The sequence below is a fragment of the Nyctereutes procyonoides genome, unplaced genomic scaffold, assembly GCF_905146905.1.
Source record: "Nyctereutes procyonoides isolate TBG_1078 unplaced genomic scaffold, NYPRO_anot_genome, whole genome shotgun sequence".
Taxonomy (NCBI): Eukaryota; Metazoa; Chordata; class Mammalia; order Carnivora; family Canidae; genus Nyctereutes; species Nyctereutes procyonoides.
The window spans coordinates 30,579,933-30,594,260 of record NW_026575159.1 but is presented as its reverse complement, the minus strand read 5'-3'; the positions used below and the strand labels follow the sequence as shown (position 1 = coordinate 30,594,260).

General features: G+C 45.5%; 1 protein-coding gene across 7 annotated transcripts in view; it reads left to right on the top strand.

Moving 5' to 3' along the window:
* Positions 1–14,328, top strand: part of PTK2 (protein tyrosine kinase 2) — a 271,928-nt gene that overhangs the window by 245,778 nt on the left and 11,822 nt on the right. For 6 of the 7 annotated variants that reach the window (XM_055314396.1, XM_055314395.1, XM_055314392.1 and 3 more), the window contains one exon: positions 11,055–11,117. The exons of the other annotated variant lie outside the window; for it this stretch is intronic. In XM_055314396.1, coding sequence (XP_055170371.1) covers positions 11,055–11,117 — 63 coding nt within the window. The remainder of the gene's footprint in view (positions 1–11,054; positions 11,118–14,328) is intronic. 7 annotated transcript variants of the gene reach the window in all.

Below are 14,328 nucleotides of genomic sequence, written 5' to 3'. Positions count from 1 at the left end.
TAGTATAGCACACATGCCATGGAAGCGGTCCTGTTCCATTAGCATCCTGGAGGTAAGAGCACTAATCTTCATGCACAAAACCTTAATGTTCACAGGTATGAATGCAGACTTCACGTCAGTTCAGGTCAGGTCAGTTCAGGTCAGGTTTTGTCATGAAATTAACTTGCTTCAATTCCAAATTAAAATAAATTTCCAGTCATTGGTGCTTGTTAAATTTTGGAAACCAAGATAAAGGAGGGTGACCCTGTTCCTGTATCACCCTCACTTTACAGCAGAGATTTCCTGAGGTCGCCCAGCCAGCATGTAACAGCCCGAATTCAGCCCAGAGTCCTGCCGCAGGGTCTGTCCTGGCTGCTTTGCAGGGCTGCTCGGCGCACACGAGGTGCAAGGCACCATCCTGCTGTGGGTACTTTGAACACTTACTCAACTTGCTAGGTGTTCTTCTTGCAGACATTTACAGCAAAGTACAGGAAATGTTGATAGGCACCATGAAGGATTTACTTTGGAACAGAAGTTTCAAGCTATCAAAAATCTAAATGATTTACTTTGAAGCATATCATGATGTAGGCAAGCTGCCAACACTGGTGATTGTTTGCTGTAGTAATCTGAGCGGATCCATTTGGATCTGGAATGGGCTCCAAGAATGGCTGTTCCCTAGCACATCTTAGACTTTTGTCGGACAGCCTATTTTTCTGCATTGATATGGGATTGAAAAAGCCCATATTACGAATTCTTCAAATTCCAAACTGATGTACCTACATACCATTGTCTTGGGTATGACTGATGGCACGTGAACAAAGGGTTTTCTCAGGGTTACAGCGTGCTGGCCCATGCTGCTGTTCTGCCCTGCTCTGTGCACAGCAAGGGCAGTCAATGAACCCTCAGGTGCTTGGAAGAGTCAGGGATGGTGCCAGAGTCCAGATATGTTGAGCCAAGGCTGAGAGATCCATTGGAATTTGCAAAGCAGACAAGTTCCGGAAACCCCACCAGGCAGAAGGAATGAGCATGACTAATGACATGGGTCATAAGACTGTTCTCAGAACTCCCCACCCACGCGAGATGTGACTATAGCCTGGGGAGTGGAAAGTAGCTTAATGAGTTCAACACCAACTCAGTCTTCTGAGTGGTTTCAGGTGTTTATATACAAGGCTCAGGACCCGGCTAGTTAGCTATTGGGCTTTCTCTTGTCACTGAGATCATTTATAGACCGTACACTGAATGAACCCTAGAAGAGGGTACAGTAGGGTGAGCTTTTTTTTTTTTTTTAAGATTTTATTCATTTTTCATGAGAGACCGAGAAAAGCAGAGTCACAGGCAGAGGGAGAAGCAGGCTCCCTGTGGGGAGCCCAATGCATGACTCCATCCCAGGACCCTGGGATCACGCCCTGAGCCAAAGGCAGACGCTCAACCACTGAGCCACCCAGGCACCCCTGGGCAAGCTTCAGTAAATGGCTAAGTCTGTGTAACCCATACCCCACACACAGGACATTTCCAAGACTCCACATAGCTTCTTTTTTTTTTTTTTAAGATTTTATTTATTTATTCATTAGAGACACAGGCAGAGGAAGAAGCAGGCTCCATACAGGCAGCCTGATACGGCACTCGATCTGGGACTCCAGAATCATGCCCTGAGCTGAAGGCAGGCGCTTAACCGCTGAGCCACCCAGGTGTCCCATGACTCAACATAGCTTCCAGGTTATGTGCAAAGTCCACTTACGAAGCTGTATAATATGCCCCCAGGGGTCTGTGGTACCCTTGGTGAGGATGTCTCCATAGCCCAGGAACTTCCCTGTGGTCTGTTCCCAGCATCTTTTATTACTCCTGTGCAGCTTTTAATGATTTTTTTTTAAGTATGTCTTCCCTTGCTAAATTCCTGCCTATCCACTTAGAGCTTCCTGCTGCTGCTCTAGTGGTATCATTTTCATTGAGCTCATTGGTTGTGCATTTTCCATGTGTGCATATGCATTTGATTTTTAGACACTTGTCTTGTATTTTCCGGTATCTATCACATGAACTCTGATTTCCGTGGGTTTTCTGTTGCTTTTAAAAGCATTTTTTCTTCATTTCAACATTTGTTACATACTTCGTATTTCTATTCTGAAGCGTCTCTTGCCAACTTTCATATTAAATAGTTCCTTGTCTGCTTTTATTTTTAAAGATGTTGTCTGTAATAGTTTTTCCATTAGGTATAATGCTGGCTCTATATTTTACATACACACACACACACACACGTATGTATTTTACATATATATATTTTTTTCTTTTTAAGAAAAACCTGTAAAGACTTTGACATGATGAACAATGGGGTACATTTTGCTTGGGTTTGGGCTAGCCTTGCATTCCAGAGTCAAGTCATGAGTGATCATTCTTTTAAGATCATGGCATAGGTCATTGGCATCCCATTAGAATTTCGTATTGCTGTCCTTAAATGAGAATGACTTACTTAGTCATTGTTGGCTTCAAGATCAAATCGGTACTAGTGTCATGGGGTGGAGAGTGGGGGGAGGTGGATAATCCCTAACCTATCTTTGGTTTGGGTGTTCGTCAGGTAGGCGTTGTAGGTAGTAGGGCTAAGAGCAAGTGTATAGTCAAGATGGGGGCCTGCTTCTAGCAGGAGTAGCAGGCAGAGATACAAAATCAAGGAGACTGGAGTAACATAAATGTCAGGTCACTGTTTCCTGCCAGAGCCACAGTGATATTTCTAAAATCTGATCCTGTTGCTCTCTGACCTAAAATCTGCCAGTGGCTACCATAAGATGACCACCAGGCCTATGAGCTGACTTTTCATCTTTCCTGTCCTCAAGATCCAGCTGTCCTCAGTCAGCCCCTGACTGTGAACAGAGAGGACTGGGCACAGGAGGGGAGGCCCAGCACACACAGCCTTTGGGGAAGGCCAAGCGGCTGAAATGACAAGCAGGGGTCACCCCAGGAACATTTGGGGAAGAGTGTTCCAGGAAAAGAGCCACCAAGCACAAGGACCTGAGGCAAGGCAGGAAGGGGCCAAGTGTATCTGAGCACAGAAGGGCCACGGCAGTGGCCAGAGTGCAGTGGATACAGAAGACAGACAGCGCAGGGTCCCTTAGGCCATTGCAGGCTGGGAGGACCAGGGGCATGAGATGTGGTAGGAAAATAACAGACTACCTGTTGGCACTGAAGATGATCATTCCTGTCTTTGATTCTCATTTGTTTGTTTTGTTTTTTTAAGATTTTTATTCATTTATTAGAGCAGGGGGAGGGACAAAGGCAGAGGGAATAAGAGAGGTAGACTCCTTGCTGAGTCAGGAGCCTGATGTGGGGCTTGATCCCAGGATCCTGAGATCATGACCTGAGCCAAAGACAGACGCTCAACCGACAGGCCCACCCAGGCGTCCCTGACTCTCTCTTTCAAGAAGGCATTACTAGAAAGAATCTAGATTCTGGACTCAGCCAAATGAGAAATAAAAATCCTAGTTATTATGACACTATATAAATAGTTTAATCTCTATAGTTTTATTTATTAATCTGTTAATCTGTAAGATAATTACATTTTCTATAAAGTGTGGGTAATATGTTTCTCCTGGGGCTGGGTTGAGGATTAAATGTGTAGCGTGTATACAGTGGGGGAAGTAGGGAATACACATGGATTTCTCCAAGGGCTTTCTCTCTCAGTTTGTTCTCCATGGCAGCTGTGAGAGCTGCATTGCTGAGACTCTAAAATCCTAGATCATATCCCACATATGACATAGAGTTCCCAGAGGCCATCTCAGAATACCTTCTGGCCACTCCTGACCAGAAACTAATATAATAGATCAAGTGAGAGATTTAGCCACTTGCAAGGATTCTGCAAAGGAGCATTGCTTTTATTAGATTTGCTTGTTATTATAAATAAACCTTAATTCCATTTTGCTGTTGCTGGAGCTCCCGAAAGTGGATTATTTTTAGCAGCTAGCTAACAAGGCCCCTGCTTTAACTGGACCCACGTGTTCTCCCAGGATGTGGAGTCTCTGGGCAGGAGGCCACCTTTTAGGCCAGGGCTCTCCACTGCAGGTCTCTCAAGCTGTCAGTGAGGAAGGTCGGTTTCTGGGTTTTTTTCCTAAACCATTATAGACCTGATACCCTTGTAAAATAAAGTAAAAAGCAATTATTAGAAAAATAAATTTTTAAGAAAATATATAAAATATGAGCCAAACTTGTTTATTTGAACTCTAACAGGTCTAAAAGTTACTATTTCACATTGCTCTATAAATTTTTTTTAATTTTTATTTATTTATGATAGTCACACGGTGGGGGGGCAGAGACATAGGCAGAGGGAGAAGCAGGCTCCATGCACCGGGAGCCCGACGTGGGATTCGATCCCGGGTCTCCAGGATCGCGCCCTGGGCCAAAGGCAGGCGCTAAACCGCTGCGCCACCCAGGGATCCCGCTCTATAAATTTTTAAAGTTGCTTATCTTCTGTTTCTGTCTCATCATGACCTGGTGACAAAACATCCCTGAGCCTCACTGGTTCTTGGACCATGCTGGGCAAAGCACTGCTACACCCTTCCATGGGGTAAGCTTGTGCACCTTGATAGAGGAGCTGTATTCTGGTTTGGAAAAATTAACTTCAGAGTTGCTTTGTCAGTAATATTGCCAAAGTTTTTTTCCAGTAGAGGTGAAAGAACAGCTGTTAATTGTAATCTTCTGTTGTTCAGACTTCCATTACAGTGGTTTCTGTTGTTAAATATGGCTGGCTGCTACCTTTTCTTAAGTACTTTGGGGAGTCAGGACTCCTTGGGGAGTCAGGACTCCTTCATGTCATCTCCACTCTGGTGCTTGCCCGAGGCCACACGGCCCTGACCTACAGCACTTGGTCCTTGTGGGGGACCCTCTCCTGGTCCAGCTCATGACCTCTGAGACGGCTCTGTGCTGGCGAACCCCGTTACACAAGCTCTCCCACACGGGCCAGAGAGAGCCAGCAGCCTCGTGTGCACCCTCAGTCTGTTCAGAGGACCTTGCTTCATATTAGGGGCACTGCTTATAGACAGACTGACTTTGTTACTCATTTATTTTCCTTACAGTAGTCTTCTAACATAGTACTGTGCTAAAGACAGGATTTTAATTTTAAAATGAGAAAGTCCTGTCTATATAAAGCCTACTTTGTGTTCTGAAAAAGGAAATGAATGTTTGAGCTGCTTCTCCTCTCATACAGACGCAGCCAGCTGAATGAATGATGAGTGCCAGGACCGGGGGCCCCTGGGGGCAGGAACAGGGTGGGGAGACTGCCTCTGGCCCTTTGCTGCTGAGCCAGACCATGGCCCTCCTGTGTTCCTTGCATATGCCACATTCTGGATTTGAAGACAGTGTGGCCCAGTTCAAGGAGAAGGGACTCCGAGTGGAAGCTTTCTAGAGCAACAGCACACGAGGGTTGAGACCACTGTTGTTTGCTGTGTCCCCAGAACCTGAAGCAGTGCCTTCAGCCTTCCCCCGCTGCCCACGGGGACACCATGCACATGCCCACACAGCACAGTGCTTACAGCAGGTTTCTTGCTCACACCTGGTTTCCAGTACCAGGAACTGGAAATAACCCACCTGCCCATTCCTACAGAACAGATACATTCATGGAGTGGAATACTGCATGACAGTAAAAGTGGGCGAACCCCTCCACACATCCACAAGGGCGGGGCTTACAGAGATAATGTCCACAAAAGATGTTGGACATGGGACAGTGCATGTTATGCAGTCCACTTATGTGAGTCCTCTGAGGCTGGAGGTCAGAACTTCAGCCCCTCAGTGAGGCGAGGCAGGTCTAAGCTGGAACCCACTGGGTGGGTGCAGTTATGAAAATGCATTAAGTTTTTACACTTAAGGGATCCCTGGGTGGCGCAGCGGTTTGGCGCCTGCCTTTGGCCCGGGGCGCGATCCTGGAGACCCGGGATCGAATCCCACATCGGGCTCCCGGTGCATGGAGCCTGCTTCTCCCTCTGCCTGTGTCTCTGCCTCTCCCTCTCTGTGTGTGACTATCATAAATAAATAAATAAAAATTTAAAAAAAAAAAGTTTTTACACTTAAGATTTGTGTACTTTACTGTATATGTCATACCTGAATTAACAAAGAAAGTGAGGGAAGGAGAAGGCATATGTGACAAGGGACATAATGAATAGCTCCAAACATCCTTTATGTTTGTGATAATATTGGTGTAAGATTTCAAACATAAGTTTCCTCTTAATTTTACTATCTTCAAATCTAGAGTAGTTTGTAAGAGGGAAACCGAAGAATTTGGCTTCCCGCGGGAGCAGAACCAGTAACAGAACCCCTTCTCTCCGACAGGCTGGCTCTGGCTCTCTCGAATTCTCCGAGTTGGCACTCATCTCTCACTCAGACAGCCTATGGCGACCATGTGAGGAAAAACCTTAAATATTTCCATTCATAGAACACAAGGGGACTTTATATAGACAGGCTTTTTCATTTGAAAATTGAGATCCTGTCTTGGGGAAAGTCTAACATGAGGGAATTGCTGTGAAAAATAAGTTATTTCATATGGAAATATAAGTAGATAATTAATGTAAATACGTGAAACACAGCACCTAATTCTATAAGCAAACAATAAATGTCATTTGCTTTTGTTTAAGTAAAAAAGTAAAGTTATTTCCTACAGTTAGGGGCGCCTTGCTGGCTCAGTCAGAAGAGAGTGTTTGACCTCTGGGTCGTGGATTTGAGCCCCACATTAGGCATAGAGCTTCCTTAAATAAGTAAATAAACTTTAAAAATAGGGCAGCCCCAGTGGCTCAGGGGTTTAGCGCCACCTTCAGCCAAGGGCATGATCCTGGAGACCCAGGATCAAGTCCCACATCAGGCTCCCTGCATGGAGCCTGCTTCTCCCTCTGCCTGTGTCTCTGCCTCTCTCTCTCTCTCTCTCTCTCTGTGTATCTCTATGAATAAATAAATAAAATCTTTAAAATATATATATATATTTCCTACAGTTAGAAGATACTGAATTTTTATTGCCTGGTTGAATGCAACCTCATGTTGCTTCAAAGAATTACAGGCATAACCTCATTTTATTGCACATCATGAGCATTGTGTTCTTTACGTACCAAAGGTTTGTGGCAAACCCTGCATTGAGCAAGTCTGTTGGTGCCATTTGTCCCACAGCACTTGCTCACTTCGTGTCTGTGTCATTTTTTGATAGTTCTCACAGTACTTCAGACTTTTTCATTATTACATTTGTGGAGATCTGTGATCAGTGATCTTTGAAGTTACCATTGTAATTGTTTTGTAGTCCCATAAGCGACAGCTATGTAAGATGGTGAACTTAATGAACATTGTGTGCTGACTGCTCCAGGGACTGGCCGTTGCCTCATCTCTCCATCTCCTCGGGCAGCCCTTGTCCCTGAGACACAACAATATTGAAATTCGGCCAGTTAATAACCCTACAATGACCCCTCAAGTACAATGAGAAGTCATACATCTCATTTAGGTCAAAAGCTAGAAATGACCAAGCTTAGTGAGAAGGCATGTGGAAAGCCCAGACGGGTGGAGAGCCAGCCCTCTTACACCACATGGCCACACTGTGAACACACAGGAGACGTTCTTGAAGGAAATCACAAGTGCTTCTCTAGTGAACACACGAATGATAAGAAAACCAGCCTTATTGCTGATAGGAAGAAAGTCTTCCTGGTCTGGATAGAAGATCACACCAGGTACAGCATTTCCTTGAACCCAGGCCTAACCCAGAGCAAGGCCCTCACTCTCTTCAATTCCAGGAGGGCTGGGAGAGATGAGGAGGCTGCAGGGGAAAGCTGTAAGCTAGCAGAGGTTCTCGAGGTTGAAGGAGAGAAATGAGAAGTCGTCTCCAAACAGGCAAGTACAAGACAAACCAGCAGTGCTGACATCGGAGCTGCAGCCAGTTCTCCAGAAGATCAGGCTCAGATAATTACTGAAGGTGCTGCACTAAGCAACAGATTATCTACTGGAAGGAGTTGCCATCTAGGACCGGTGTAGCTGGAGAGGAGAAGTCACTGCCTGGTTTTAAAGCTGCCGCTACAAGCCAACTCCCTTGTTAGGGGCTAATGCAGCTGGTGACTCAAAGATGAAGCCAGTGCTCACTGACCATTCTGAAAGTCCTAGGGCCCTTCGGAGTCCTGCTCAATCTACTCTGCCTAAGCTCTGTCAGTGGAACAAGAAGAAAGCCTGGATGACCATCATCTGTTTACAGCGTGGTTTACTAAATATTTTAAGACCCCTCTTGAGACCTACTGCTCAGAAAAAAAAAATTCCTTTTGAAATATGACATGTACCTGGTCACCCAGGAGCTCTGACGGAGATGGGCAAGAAGGTTTATGTTGTTTTCACGCCTGATTACACAGTATCCATTCTGTAGCCAATGGATCAAAGAGTAGTTGTGACTGTCAAGTCTTATTGTTTAAGACCTACATTTCACAAGGTGATAGCTGCCATGAATAGAGATTCTTCTGATGGATCTGGGCAAAGTCAACTGAGAACCTTCTGGAAAGGATGCACTATTCTAGATGACATGAAGAACATTCATGATTCATGGGAAGAGGTCAAAATGTCAACAGTAAAAGGAGTTTGGAAGAAGTGGATCCAACCATCATGGATGATTGAGAGGTTCAGGACATCAGTGTAGGAAGTCCCCACCGATGTGGTGGCCACGGCAGGAGAACCAGAATCTGAAGTGGAGCCTATATGTGGGACTGCACTGCCACGATCTCATGCTGGAACTAAGGACGAGGCGGTACTGCTCAGGGAGGAGGAAAGAACGTACTTTTCCTGAGATGGAAGCTGCTCCTGGTGAGGATGCTGTGAAGACGGGAAGTGACACAAAGGATCTAGAACATTCCGTGACTCTAGTTGGTTGGTAAGGCAGCAGCAGGGTTTGAGAGAACTGACGCCAGTTTTGGAGGAAGTTCTGTGGGTGAAATACTATGAAAGAGCATCACATTCTACAGAGAGGCCGTTCAGTGAAAGGAAGAGGAAGAGTCAGTCGATGTGGTATTGTTTGGCAATAAAATATCGTTTAATTCAAGTATATACATCGTGTTTTAGACCTAATGCTGCTGCAGGCTTAATAGGCTAGAATATGATGTAACCATGACTTTGATCGCCACTGGGAATCCAAACATTAATCTGACTCGCCTTATTATGCTGTTGGCTTTGTTGCAGTGATGTGGAGCAAACCTGCACTATCTCCAGGATGCGCCTATAATTCTGCCTTCTAAGCTTTGGGTTCTTCATCTGTGAAATCTCTTTTCTGCCTTGCATTTTTATGAAAGCATTCCTTGAGCAAGTATTTACACAATATCTCATATGTGCACATATTTAATCCTTAAAGTCACTGTATGAGGTAGCCAACCCCTTGACCAGCCGAGAAATGGGTTCGGAGAGGTTAAATGCCTTCTCCAAGGGGACACTGTTCACAGACGGCGATTCATTTCTTCCCTCCTGTGAGTCCTGTTTTCTACCAAGTCATGGAGATAGTGGGGGAAGCTGACAGCCCATGGCCTCTGTCCTCACGGCGCCTGGCATCCAGTAAGAAGAAGCAGAAATGTTCTAACATTTAGGAAAGGAGGGTAGATTTATACAGTATTTTGTTTATTGCATTGGCTCTGTTTTAAATGGCAGTGCAGTGGTGGTAGGGCCCAGAGAGAGTCTCCTCTGACAGAGGTAAATCCGGACAGTGCAGCAGTTGGGCAGCTTGTTGTATATACCCAGGATTTTTCAGATGTTCAAACCCTCCGACTCAGTAACTCCATCCTCAGAAATCTATTCCAGGGAAATTATCAGGGATTTAGTCAAATATTTGTATGCAAAGGTCTTTGTCCGTAGTCTATTACACAATCAAAATTTTGAAGATGGCCCCACCATTCAGCAGACAGAACTATTCATTTTACTTGACACTCTTGTGGCACTGACTTTGCAGCATTAATTCATTTAATCCTCCCATCAAACCTAGGCTGTGGGTACCATAAGTGCTCCATTTTGGAGCTGAAGAGACTGAGGCCCAGGTCACACAGCTCAAAGGGGTTGGAGCCTCATCAGAACCCAGGCAATCTGACACCAGTCCATATGCCTCACTTTGGTTTCTGTTTCTGCTTATGACAGCCTTCATGGGGGGATGTCATGCAGCTTTTTAAGCACAGTTTTTACCAATTTCTACTATATTATTGTTACTTAAAGGCTATAAAATTATATGGCATGGCTTCATTTTTGTAAATATACATTTATATGAAGAGAGAGACAAAGCTCCTTTCTTTCTTACCACCCCACCCCACCAGTGCTTATAGGTTCTGTGCTTGGTGCTCAGCACTGGATCCTTGCAAGCGTAGGGCATACAAGTACAAATCAAACAGTGGGATGTTCTCTGTCAAATGAGGGAAGGAAGTAATCACTGCATGATTCCTGCCACATAGAGGATCTCTGTAAGATACAGCAGACTGGCAAAGACCAAGAAAGGAACAGTCCTCTCCGGAGAGGCCGTGGGAAATGCACAAGAAGGGGTCTGCGGCCAGAGTGCATGAGCAAAGAGGGAGGCAAGAATCACCGTGGTGTCAGGCAGGCAGGAAGCCCCCGGACAGACTGGCCTTCTACGACACCTTCTGCCAAGCTCGGCACGGTGATGGCATGGAACCTACTTTGCCTTCTTTGAGAGATTAGTGAAATTTACATATTCCTATCTACATTAAATCCAGATTTATCCATATGGCTTCTGTATCGTGGATGCATTGGGTGGGGAAAAGGGGCGGTGTATTGCTTTGGCAATACAGCCAAGTACACAGAAGCCTTCCTCTGCCAGGAAGCGGAAATGGGTACCTGCTCCTGGGGCAGAGAAGCCAATTACAGGCTTTCCTGGGTTGTGCAGGGCCGTGGTGCGCTCCTGATTGCCATGCACATGTGACTTTGCTGAGGCAACTGACCTAGGTTTGTCATCACTGGGTTTGAGAATTTTTCTGAAACTTGGGAGCTTTCAACTTCTCTTATTTAGAGGATGATGGTGTCATATAAGGAAGGAACTTAATGCAGAATATGTCTGCGATTTTCAGACCAAGAATGAAACTGTCTGGTTTTGTTTGCTTTAGAAACCTGATGTGCGGCTCTCTCGAGGCAGCATTGACAGGGAGGATGGAAGTCTCCAGGGCCCGGTAAGCAGCTGCCGAGTTTTCACCAGGATGTAGGCTGTCACTTTGTGTCATAAGTTAACCACGCTCGCCAATCTTTGCAGCATGGAACATGGGAATCCGTTCTTTAAGTAAAGTGAACATTTTGGCCAAGATCATTAGAAGCTACAATGCACAGCCCAGCATCGGATGCAGGTCCAGGTTTCTACTCCATTACACAGCTTCGTAGTAGCAGCAAGCCAAACTCTGCTCTATAGAAACATACATACCTACTGTTGATGCACATAAGCTGTCTTTGCCACATTTTTCCACTCTTAGTGCATGGTTATAAGTTTCCACGGTCACAGGAAACTTGTCCAAACAAGATTTTTTTTCCGTCTGTATGTTGTAGAGGGGAAATGCCTGAAATTCTCTTTGAAGAGCTAGTTTCATGATGATTCCAGATATGTTTAAAGCTTGCTTGAAATATTCCCTAATCTTTTAAGGAGAAGAGTTTAAATCATCTTATTAAGATTTCCATCAGCATATGTCTGAGTAAAAGAAAAGCAGATTTCTCTAAACACGAAAGAGAAACCTGTGCCTGCCAGGTAACAGACCTACAGAGATAAAGCTCCACCCTAATAAGGCTTCTGGATTTACTTGTAGACACACATGCATGCATACATGAGACTGGGGCATCACCCAGCTCCAGGATGCACAGTACAGAATGAACAACTCTAATCTGTACTGTGAAATCCAGCTGCCCCCAAGATTTGGTCCCTGAAAGATGTGCTCAGTCACCAGCATGGGAAGATTTGGTATCTTCTGTCCAAATGTGCTGACGCAGTGGGCTCTGCAGATGGAATATGGGACATTGCTATTTCACGAGCATGAAGTCACATCACCTGCCATTTAACATCTCCACACACACAGCTCCTTCCTTATTAACATTAAAAAATTAGCACATGGCAGGTAGTCTGTCCTAAGTTGTTAAGACTGAGAATCGGCATGAAGGTAAACCCTACTTGAGGGACTGGCTGTTCACAACACCGCTAATAGGGCATTTTATTACAAAAGGGAAATCTTTTGTGTTCCAGTATGTGGCAAATGGCAGTCCCCCAGAAAGCATGTGGGACGGGGTGAATTAGACCTGGATAGAAGCATTCTTCAGAAACACTCTGTGGAGCCAATGACACAGGACAAGTCCTCTAGCCATCGTGTCGCCCAGGCCTAGGTGACAGTGGAAGCACTTAATACCGATGAGAAGGTACATAGTGCTACAGGGTGCTGTGCTGAGTGCTGTTCTCCTGCCACCTCCCCGAGACCTCAGCACTCCCATCAAGTCAGGCCTGTTGCCGTCCACACTCCACAAAGGAGTAAACTGAGGCTTGTAGAAAACTTGCTCAAGGTTACCCGTCATAGTGCTAGATGCCAGACTGCACCAGCGAACATGATGGCTCCCTGCAAGGGATGTGGTTCAGGTTGTGGGTAGTTCCTTCTGGGAGGCCAGTAACACCATTCCAGTTTTCCCTCTTCCATCCTTTGCTAAAGATAACAATCTGATTTGGCCCACTTCTTGGAATGCTCCAACTTAACGCTTTTGAAAATGCACCATGTCTTCAGGGAGAACACTTGGGCTAGAAAATTGCGGATTTTAAGTAGGCATGAGCTAGTGGAAACCCTATCCACTTGCATAAAAAGTAAAAACCATGTGGATTTCAAAATATAAACAATATATACAAAATTATATACAAGTTGACCACACGTTCATTTTGTGACAACACCCCTGTGTTAGATGTATGTCATCAGCCTATTTGTTAACAAATTGGAAAACAACTCCCCCAAACAGTTGAATGACTTCTCCAAGGCCCAGGGCCCATAGCTAGATACGCGGCAGACCCAGAATGTAGCCTGACCACACACTCGTCTGTCAGACTTCTGGAAGCAGGCACTTTTCTGTGCCTTCCCTCCCAGAGCAACCTGTGGAATTGCCTAGCATGGTACATTATATGTACTTCTGCTGAATTAATCTAGGATGTTCTTAGAATAGAATTTTCTAGTTAATGGACCTTTCTTGCAACCTGGGTATCAACCAGAAAATTCTTTGTGCTGTAAGTCTTTTTTAAGTGTGTGTATTTTACTGCCTGGATCCGTGAATACAACACAGCTCACAGACTGTGTCTACTTTAGAGTTTGGACCATGTTTCCGGTTGTTTCCTGCCCTCCAGCAGCCAGGGCAGCTGTGCTGTTTGCCCCTACTAGGGGATCCCCTATCTCTGGGCCATTCGCCTCCCAAATTGCTTCATGGCTTCCCCCACCCAGTGTGCTCCACCCAGCGTGCTCCAAGGCCCCATTCTCAGGAGGCCTGAATTTCCCACTGAGACCTGCAGCATCCTCACTGCCTGTCCCACCCCCATCTCCCTTTTCCACGGGGCTTGGCAATATGTGTGAACCTGCTGTTACTGTCTCACTCCCTGTGTTACACTATCCGCTACACAAGGGTGGGGCTTGTTTTGTGCCTAGAGCAAAGCAAATGTTCAATAACTGTCAAGTGTGGTAGGTTAACTGTGAAGTACTGCACAAACTCCGTTGTGGAGGAGCCCTTGTTCTTCACACTGTCCAGTTCTGAGGGCTTTGTGGGTATGAAACAGTATGTTGACAGTAGATGTGTTCCCGGCAGAGGAAGTTTTCACTGTGCACACTGCAGTTCTTGTATTTCACAGAGGTGGCTCTCTCTCCTTACAACTAAAAGTAAAGCACCTTTAAAATATGTATTTTTTAACTAGTTAATTATTTCAAATAAGTCTCTTCAGAAGTAGAATGTAGTTCTAAAAAGACTTCTTTGCATTTAGTTATCCTAGGACAGGTTGTTTGCAGTGTGATGGCAGGGCTGGCCTTCAGTGGAACAGTCTTTTGTCCTGTCCTGGGGGTGGAAATTCTGGGCCTGTGGCTTGGTCCAGAACTGATGGCGCTGTAGCACCAAGTCCTGACACACACAGACTTCGGGTGACAATGACATGGGACACGGAATGTCTAGACACCCCAGTGCCACAGAGGAGACACCTCCCATTGTCTCTCTACCCCTTATACCTCTCCTTGTAAGGAGAACATCTGGGCTGTGAGGCAGCTTCCTGAGCAGAAGGCCCAGACACTGGGAAGGCCTGGATTTCACAGTCCTGGAAGGTGAACTGAGGCCTCCATGGATGTCACTTTTTTAAAGGAAATTCTAAATTGGCTGTGATGACTCCCTGTCTAT